This window comes from Amphimedon queenslandica, unplaced genomic scaffold (assembly GCF_000090795.2).
Source record: "Amphimedon queenslandica unplaced genomic scaffold, v1.1 AMPQUscaffold_11851, whole genome shotgun sequence".
Lineage (NCBI taxonomy): Eukaryota > Metazoa > Porifera > Demospongiae > Haplosclerida > Niphatidae > Amphimedon > Amphimedon queenslandica.
The window spans coordinates 2,213-10,897 of NW_003547909.1; the positions used below are offsets into that span (position 1 = coordinate 2,213).

At 35.3% G+C, this 8,685-nt stretch overlaps 4 protein-coding genes across 5 annotated transcripts in view; 3 read left to right on the forward strand and 1 right to left on the reverse strand.

Moving 5' to 3' along the window:
* The first annotated feature begins 6 nt into the window (after positions 1-6).
* Positions 7-1,584, forward strand: LOC109588798 (uncharacterized). Its single transcript, XM_020004911.1, has 5 exons — positions 7-80; positions 301-372; positions 442-567; positions 627-909; positions 954-1,584. The coding sequence occupies exons 1-5, from the start codon at positions 12-14 to the stop codon at positions 1,472-1,474; spliced, it is 1,071 nt and encodes a 356-aa protein (XP_019860470.1). The 5' UTR covers positions 7-11; the 3' UTR covers positions 1,475-1,584.
* A 627-nt stretch (positions 1,585-2,211) lies between these two features.
* Positions 2,212-5,630, reverse strand: LOC100636635 (mitoguardin 2-like). 2 transcript variants are annotated; one of them, XM_020004913.1, is made up of 11 exons: positions 5,511-5,630; positions 5,282-5,459; positions 3,867-4,097; positions 3,655-3,791; positions 3,536-3,600; positions 3,253-3,412; positions 3,074-3,172; positions 2,852-2,986; positions 2,685-2,738; positions 2,510-2,626; positions 2,212-2,461 (listed from the first exon to the last, which is right to left on the reverse strand). In XM_020004913.1, exons 1-11 carry the CDS (start codon positions 5,565-5,567, stop codon positions 2,333-2,335), a joined length of 1,362 nt encoding a protein of 453 aa, XP_019860472.1. In that variant the 5' UTR covers positions 5,568-5,630; the 3' UTR covers positions 2,212-2,332. The 2 variants fall into 2 exon arrangements, with proteins under 2 accessions (XP_019860472.1, XP_019860471.1); XM_020004912.1 differs by having other exon boundaries at positions 3,536-3,612; positions 5,511-5,629.
* Positions 5,631-5,739: 109 nt separating this feature from the next.
* LOC100636383 (probable low affinity copper uptake protein 2) lies at positions 5,740-7,198 on the forward strand. Its single transcript, XM_003390777.3, has 4 exons — positions 5,740-5,948; positions 5,998-6,064; positions 6,323-6,509; positions 6,796-7,198. The coding sequence occupies exons 1-4, from the start codon at positions 5,853-5,855 to the stop codon at positions 7,016-7,018; spliced, it is 573 nt and encodes a 190-aa protein (XP_003390825.1). The 5' UTR covers positions 5,740-5,852; the 3' UTR covers positions 7,019-7,198.
* Positions 7,199-7,232: 34 nt separating this feature from the next.
* LOC105315073 (putative L-cysteine desulfhydrase 1) overlaps positions 7,233-8,685 on the forward strand; it is a 1,565-nt gene continuing 112 nt past the window's right edge. The window contains exons 1-3 of the mRNA XM_020004909.1: positions 7,233-7,953; positions 8,210-8,418; positions 8,469-8,681. Of these exons, the coding sequence (XP_019860468.1) occupies positions 7,290-7,953; positions 8,210-8,418; positions 8,469-8,681 (1,086 nt within the window). The 5' untranslated portion in view covers positions 7,233-7,289. The remainder of the gene's footprint in view (positions 7,954-8,209; positions 8,419-8,468; positions 8,682-8,685) is intronic.

Here is an 8,685-nt window from a genome sequence, read left to right on the forward strand (position 1 = left end):
CTTATGAAATAATGAGGGACCTCATGCTACAATTCTCTATTACACATACATTAGAAGATCTTGATACTCTAAGATGCATAGTAAGTTTTTTATACTGTTTGGGGGTATATTTTCCAGGGAAAATATTTCACAAAAATTACCTTTCAACCTATTCACAGGAAAAAAATTGTGTTTTTTTCTACTAACCATTATTAGTATGATAAAAATTTTCACGAATTTTTTTAAATTGCGAAATTTAATCCCCTTGAAATATACCCCTATATGGTATTTTAGCATTTCATCATTCTTAATAATGCTTAGTTTAAAAAAGCTTTTCAAGAAATGCATCAACATTCATTAAATGAGGAGAGACTTGTTGATATCTTCTGCAGAGTAAGTAAGGGGAATAGATGTGTGGGGCTGGGTTTAAATTTTGATACTAAAATATTGAAATTATACTAGTTACAAGAAGCTAATATTTGTACTGTTGAGTTACTACAAAATGTCAAGAAGTGTGCAGAATTCTGTAAGCAATTTTCTTCTACTACTTCTAAATATGACTTTTATCAGTTTTTCTATCGTATCTTTGTAAGTCTCAGCAATATAAAGTTTTAATTAAAATGATACTTCTAACCTTAATAATTTAGGACCCCATTATTAATAGTATAAAAAACTCGATCACCAAGTTCAAATATGCTGCCAGTATATATGGTGCCAGTATAATCGAGTACATGTATATACCATTATTTTCTCTTGATATAATGGTTTATATTATCCCCATCATCATCATTGTTATTTTCCTGTTCATCTGTCAACCCTCTCTGGAATCTGTTACTGATATGGAACAGTTGACAATATTTGCCACTGTCATTCACCTTATCATATGTGGAGATGTTGAGAGTAATCCTGGACCAGAATATGATGCAGAAGGTAGCATTTAAAAATTAGTTTATGATATTGTTTTTCTTTAACAGAACTGCTAAGAAAGGAGCCAAAAGTTTCTGATTTCCAAAGGATATTTATTCAATCTGGTGCTGCATGTCACTGGCAAATCTTAGGTAGAGCATTAGACATCGATGTGAATGACCTGATTGATTGTCCACACTCTGCAGCAGTTATGATTGGGACTGTTTTTGAAAGGTGGAGGGATCAGCATAAAGATTTCACGTGGAAAAGGATTATTCGAGCTTGTGAAGGTTATGATCAGTTTGGGAGAGTTCGTGATGCCATCATTAAGTTTCTGTCATCCCGTGAAGCACACAGCAAGTATGGAAGTGAACCTGACTTTGACTGTACTTACACTGGAAGTATCACGATACACAAAGAGAGCAAGGAGAATGAAAATGGATATTTAAACAAAACAGTTATTATATTACTGATAGCCCTCATTGTATTAGTCTTGTGCAACTTCATTTATCAAGTATGGGCTGACTTAGCCTTGCAAGGCCAGGGCTGGCCTCGTGAGACTACATGCAGGACTGACTGTGAATGCTGAAAACATTGCTTTTTAACACTGCTGCAACTGTAATATGTACTGTTTTATTATATTATATTTTTATGTTCTGTAAATAATTTTTTACAAAAATTTGAAGTGTTCGATGATAAGCCAATTCCAATTGTGCAGCACCACATAAGAATGATGGAGAACACTCAGAACAGGAAGAATGACGATGAATACTCAAACAAAAACTTTATTGATTATTGATGACCTTCAAAGTACTAATCATCATAGTCTTGTGCGGCATCATTTATCAAATCATGGACTGACTGCAAATGCTAAGAACATTTCTTTTGACACTGTTGCAATTGTTTATTGTGCTTTTCATCACAATTTTCATAAAATCATCTATCAGGTTCAGGAGGAATATGTCCTCATGAAAATGCAGTTAATGCACTAATCACGTGAATACGTAAGTAGGTGAGGTTTTGTGGTTTGCATTATAAAAGATCTTAATGGACTAATTAATTTTAATTAATTTTTAATGGACTAGTGATAACTGTCAATGACTGTCTAGTTATTTATTGACAGTTATTTTTACATATATCGATTTTCATTATCATACCACTTTGTATTATTGTAAGCTTTTGTGGCGTCATTATTTATCATCAATGGACAGCTGATAACAGAAACTGTTGAGAACATATTCCTTCATTGCCTTACATAATGTACAGTTTTATTGTATGAAGTATATATATATATATATTCTGTTTATTGTGTTTAATATTTTATACTTTGTTCCTCATAAATTTTAAAGCCAATACCTTTGCATCAGAAAATTTACATTCATTGCCAACAATATTTTTTTGTCTTTAATAATGAATAAAAAACAATAATTATAAAATACACAAGATGCTAAATATTAGAAAGAGAATTGACAGCTCTTCTGGTGTGATGCATAATGTCATCAGCAAGAGTCTGAGCTGAACTGTATCTAACAGTCTCCAGTGAAAACACAGCAATGAGGAGCTTCATTATCGTAGCCTAGTAATGGGCGGGGTCACTAGGGGGTGTGGTTTGTGTTTATCTCACTTTAAACTGTTGACAGTGCTCGTTGAGTTGATTGTTATTGCCGAGGAAACCCCACGCAAAGACGGGGGAAATAGTCTCACTTAGACTGTAGAATAGGTACATGAACCCATTCTTACTCTGTGAGAGAGGGAGGGAGGAGGTTAAATTTAAGTGATTATGTTTGAGTTTTATGTACTTTTAATAAACTCTTCTTAGTCTTTAGAATAGACCAAACTGCTGTATTTAACATCTTTAAAAAGACAATATTGATCATTAAGCATTAGTTATTATTATTATTATTATTATTATTATTATTATTATTATTATTATTATTTATTTATTTATTTATTTATATTTATTTACACTTTGCTTGATCCCATCTGATATCCATCCATTCTGTATCACTGACAGCATTGCTGAAGGAGGACTAGCCAAGTCATCAAAAGCATCCAACAGCAAGAAGTCCAAAGCAATATCATATATATTCATACACACTACCTGAGAATGATAAAACAACCATTTAATACATGTACATCAGTAACTATGTAATCTTTCTCTCTCCCCCCTTCTCTCTCTCTCTCTTACTCCTCTCTCCGACAGTTCAATGTTCGTCTTATTTAAATTCTCGGGTACTTGACAAAACTTAATGATATTATCGTAAGCTTCAAGAAATGGACCAGCATCCTAAAAAACACAAAAAACACTAAAACCCAATCCAACAAATATCATACATGCATAAATATTAATATCTCAGTCTCCCTTACGTATGCTGATTTTATCAGTAGTGATACTACCATATCTCTCCCGGCATCAATCAGGTATTCTCTGTTCTCTGGTGACTGCAGTAGCAGGTTCATGGCCTGACGGACACAGTGTAGCTTAGCTAGGAAATCTCTTTCACTAGTGCAGCATAAAACATCAGTTCTAAGAAAGAACAGAAAATAGAACAATTAGTATCATTATTATTATTATTATTATTATTATTATTATTATTATTATTATTATTATTATTATTATTAAATCAATCGTAATAATGTTTTTCAATACCTCATTGTCCTACATGGTACTGCTCCTCTTTCAACAACTTCCAGTGATGATATGTAGAACGAATGCTTAAATGACACCTAAATAATGTTCTAGTGGGCGTGGTGATGGGTGTGGCTTACCGTATCCAAGTGCTGGGTAGCAGAAACGAAGGAGTCATCTGAATCCGATAAATAATCAATAATGGGCGTGGCCATGTTACGAGGGGAATAGGGATTAGAGAGGTCAGTAGCATCATAGAAATCATCGGAGAGGGGGCCTGTAATGTAATTAATATGGGCATGGTTTAGTAAAATGGGAGGGGCTTGTTTTAATAATAAAAAATTATTCTGACCTGTTGAATAGTTTTGTGATAAACTCAGGAAAATGTCGCTATCTTGTCTCACGGAAATGGTATCGTAATCCTCTGGTTGAGAGAATTCCACCGATAGTCTTCGTCTGACTCCACCCGAGCTCCACCCTCTCTGTCCGTTCCCATCCTCCTCTTCCTCTTGAGTGGTGTCATCAACAATGAGATCAGGTATGGGGGTGGGGAATGAGTTTATGCGGTGATGAGACTTAACATCTGAAAAATAACAAAATAAATAAAATAAATAAAATTTTCTGGTGCATATTGACGTCCTTATGATATGTAGAAAGTTTGAGCTGATTCCAACTTAAAATTTTCCATTTTAAGAAATAGGCCAAAATCTGAAAAATACCCAAGGCTATAGCCCATGCTTTTTTTCAAAAAATAGCTAAAAATTGACCCCAAATTTTTATTATATTTTCTGATACATATTGACGTCCTTATGCTATGTAAAAAGTTTGAGCTGATTCTGACTTAAATTATCCGAGTTACGGCCATTTTAAGAAATAGGCCAAAATCTGAAAAATACCCAAGGCTATAGCCCATGGTTTTTTTCAAAAAATAGCTAAAAATTGACCCCCAATTTTTATTATATTTTCTGATACATATTGACGTCCTTATGCTGTGTAAAAAGTTTGAGCTGATTCCGACTTAAATTATTCGAGTTACGGCCATTTTAAGAAATAGGCCAAAATCTGAAAAATACCCAAGGCTATAGCCCATGCTTTTTTCTGAAAAATGGCTAAAAAATGACACCCAATTTTTATTACATTTTCTGATGCATATTGATGTCCTTATGCTGTGTAGAAAGTTTGAGCTGATTCCGACTTAAATTATCTGAGTTATGGCCATTTTAAGAAATGGGCCAAAATCTGAAAAGTACCCAAGGCTATAGCCCATGCTTTTTTCCAAAAAAAGGCAAAAAATTGACCCCCAATTTTTATTACATTTTCTGATACATATTGATGTACTTATGCTGTGAAGAAAGTTTGAGCTGATTCTGACTTAGATTTTTCAAGTTACGGCCATTTTAAGAAATGTGCCAAAATCTGAAAAATACCCAAGGCTATAGCCCATGCTTTTTTTCCGAAAAATGGCTAAAAATTGACCCCCAATTTTTATTACATTTTCTGATACATATTGATGTCCTTATGCTGTGTAGAAAGTTTGAGCTGATTCCAACTTAAATTTTCAAAGTTATGAGCAATTTTATGAACTATCAAACAATGACACATACATGTACATGTACATCTACCAGTACACATACATGATAGAGTATTGAATAATTACATGTACATGTACATGCATAAATAAATATTTCGAAAATGCATATATACATGCATAAATATTATCGTAAACTCATTTAAATTAAAAAATACTAAATGGTTTCTTTTCTCTACCTGGTGACGCTGTTCCAAAAGTTTCTCTTCTTTTCATCCTGCTAGCCAGTAATCCTCTGTATCTCCTCCTCCTCTGGCGGAGTATCACACCTGCTGCCAGTATTGATAAAGAGAGACCAGCCAAGGAGAAGACAATGACTTTAGTCCTTCTTGAGCTGCTGCTCCAACTTGACAGCAACTGAAATTAAAAAAAATAATTATAAAAAAAGCAAAAATGGAGATTTTGTACTTGTCTGATGAGAGAAAGGAGCTTTGAGCCCCCGGGCAAACTCATCTCTGAGGACATGTTTACTCTTCTGAGTAACAAGATATCATAGACATGTGTGGGGGAGGAAGAGGAGGAGAGTGAACTTAGTGAAGAAGAGGATGTCCCCTCCATTTTTATTTAATGATGGGCGGAGCTTAGTTAGAGTTTACGGTTCATAAATCCGTAGTCTACTAAACTCTATCTTGCATCATTTCCGTATATCCACAAAGGAAATTGCTGCCTGCCACTTTTCAATTTTGTTGTGGCTGCAGTTTCTTTGTTTGTCTCTCTCTCCTTCTCCTCCGCGCTAGGCCTAGTCTAAATATGATGATGAATCACACTGGTGGTGGCAGCTGCGATCTGTCTATGGACGGGATGTCAGATATGGACGGCGGGAGCATGATGGGAGGAATGGGAAAGGTGATCATAGTCTAATACTCTAGTTTTATTTTTCTACACTTTATTGTAGATGTATTTCCATTTTGATGCCTGCCAACGCCTTCTCTTTAGTTCTTGGAAGATAACTAATTCAAGAGGTACACAATTCATTGTATCATAATGAAAATGGCTTGTTTGTTGGCTCAAGCTTGCCTTGTGTCTTTAGATAGTCATTTAAAATAACTTTCTGTGGATGTCCGCTACTTGTCTATTTAGCTTGTGTACATTTATGTAGTTTATAAAGAGTAATGGTTGACTCTGAGATCATAATAAATATGGAGTACTCTATAGGCCCTTGGCCAATCTGATAGCCAGTCACTACACATATTCATTTATATTCTTTCTCTTTCTCTTAGAACTCATTGGTGCTATGGTAGCAGTAATTTTAATGGCTATTCTCTACGAGGGGCTGAAGACCCTCAGGGAGTGGCTCATTTATCATGATCTAAAGAGATCCAAAAAGAACAAAAAGAGATCAGATTCAACTAATAATGAGAAAGACGACAAAATGGAGCTGTTGGATCCAGAAAAGAAATCAAACAGGTATACCTGGAAATAAAGAAATAGTACATTAATATACATTAGCATGACTGCCAGTATACAATCCACCATTTTGCTTTATTTAATGACACGTGGCTACTAAATCGCCAATCCTATATTTTTTACAATAATTTTCGCCAATATTAGCAGCTGTAAGGTAGTTTGTACTCTGTGGCATGTGACAGTGACATATAACATGTGACAGTGTCTGGTAGTTTTGGACATTGTTTATATAAACAATACTTATAATATGATTATAGTGAGTGGTTTCCTTCTCTTCTCTTTGTAGGGTAAAGTCCTTCTCTATTAGTCTAAGCATGCACATCATACAGTCCCTGCTTCATGTGGTTCAAGTTGGCTATGGATACATTTTAATGTTCATTGCTATGACTTTTAATGGATGGCTATTCCTCTCGGTTTGCTTTGGTGCTGGGATTGGGTACTTCATTTTTGGAAAGACCAAGCACATCTTTGGAGTCAATAATAGGGACCAGAATGAACACTGTCATTGAAATACATGTGATTATGAGTATTATTATTATTATTATCATTATTATTATTATCATTATTATTATTATTATTATTATCATCATTATTATTATTATTATTATTATTATTATTATTATTATTATTATTATTGTGCTAGAGCTATCATGCTTCTGTAAAAAAGATTCAATTGTTTTTAAGGACATTTTAAAATTGCTTTTATACTTTATTCTCCTGCCTGTGTGGGTTCAAGGAAAACTATGAATCTATGATTTAGATTTATTTAATTAGATAAAAATGGCTGAAACTGGGGGTTTGTTTGGAGCAGAGATTAGCAAAGAATTCCAGCTAAGCAAGGAGCTAGTTCATCTCAATCACGGCTCCTTTGGTTCTGTGCCACGCTCTGTGTATGAAGCAAGACTGGAGCGGATGAGAGAGCTAGAGATCTGCCCGGATGATTGGTTTAGATACAACTTTGTGCCACTCGTTAAAAAAGGATCCGAAACAGTCTCGAAGCTAATTGGTTCTTCTTCATCAGAAAATGTAGTATTTGTAGAAAATGCTACCGGTGGCGTTACAGCTGCGCTACGGAGTTTAGGCTTAAAAATGCAACCCAAAGCTGGCCTTTTGGTAACGGGTCTTTCTTATGAAGCAATAAGACACACGGCACACAAAGTCTGCGAAATTGAAGGTCACTTTGTTCTTCACACCATCAACCTTGATCCACCGTACAAAGACAAGTTTGAAGTAGTCCAGAGATATCGGGACTATCTCTCGTCTCATTCCGACGTCCATGTTGCTATCGTGGATCACATTACTAGTCCCAGTACTCTGTTGCTCCCAGTTAAAGAGATAGTATCTGTATGTCATGAGTTCGGTGTTGCTGTAATCATTGATGGAGCTCACGCCCCAGGACAAGTGGAGATTAATGTGGAGGACATTAATGCAGAGTTTTACACAGGTAAACCCTGCTCTTTCTTTCTCCACTTTATGTAGTTAACTATGTTTTTGAATTAAAAGTAATTTCAGGGACTTGTCCCTTTCAAAAATTGTATAAAAGCTTAACTGATTATTACCCTCAATGAAATCTTTGTGCCCTTTTATAGTTGACAAAAGCAACAATGCTATCGTGGGTTGCCCCAAACTTTGAGCTATGAATATAATTAGGTTCCTGTATTTGTGTAGTAATGTAAACAGTTCTTTGTATTTCTCATTAGGTAATCTGCACAAGTGGTTCTTTTGTCCCAGAGGTTGTGCCTTTCTTCACGTTAGATCAGATCAAAAGGACACCATTAGGCCAGTCATAGCCTCCAGCTTCTATCATAAAGGTTTCCCCGAAGAGTTTCTAACCCAAGGAACAAGAGATAACACTCCTTTCACTGTCGTACCTCAAGCAATGAGCTTTTATGAACGCTTGGGTGGAATTGTAAGATACTTTTGAGTTATTATAAATAGTTATCTCTCTGTAATCTTTAGGCTGGTATCCATGCTTATTGTGTTCCTCTCTTGAAGTGGGCTGCAGACATGATGTCCGAACGTCTCGGAGAACCTCTCATTGCCGCCCCTAGTGACATGGTACCTCCTTATATGCGTGTCGTAAGGTTTCCTGAGATCTTGCAAGGAGACAGGACAAAAGCTCATGGGATCAAAGCTCAAACTATCCTTAGATACCAGTACAATATCACAGCTGTAT

Bases quoted from the DNA above. Each gene is read 5' to 3' on its own strand.
- LOC109588798 (XM_020004911.1), top strand. From the start codon at position 12: ATGAGGGACCTCATGCTACAATTCTCTATTACACATACATTAGAAGAT. The intron at 373-441 runs GTAAGTAAGGGG...AAATTATACTAG, and splicing joins TTGTTGATATCTTCTGCAGA to TTACAAGAAGCTAATATTTG. The intron at 910-953 runs GTAGCATTTAAA...TTTCTTTAACAG, and splicing joins ACCAGAATATGATGCAGAAG to AACTGCTAAGAAAGGAGCCA.
- LOC100636635 (XM_020004912.1), bottom strand. From the start codon at position 5,567: ATGTCCTCAGAGATGAGTTTGCCCGGGGGCTCAAAGCTCCTTTCTCTC. The intron at 4,098-5,281 runs GTAGAGAAAAGA...GTTATTTTTCAG, and splicing joins TTTTGGAACAGCGTCACCAG to ATGTTAAGTCTCATCACCGC. The intron at 2,987-3,073 runs GTAAGAGAGAGA...TATCATTCTCAG, and splicing joins TTGAACTGTCGGAGAGAGGA to GTAGTGTGTATGAATATATA.
- LOC100636383 (XM_003390777.3), top strand. From the start codon at position 5,853: ATGATGATGAATCACACTGGTGGTGGCAGCTGCGATCTGTCTATGGAC. The intron at 6,065-6,322 runs GTACACAATTCA...TCTTTCTCTTAG, and splicing joins GAAGATAACTAATTCAAGAG to AACTCATTGGTGCTATGGTA. The intron at 6,510-6,795 runs GTATACCTGGAA...TTCTCTTTGTAG, and splicing joins CCAGAAAAGAAATCAAACAG to GGTAAAGTCCTTCTCTATTA.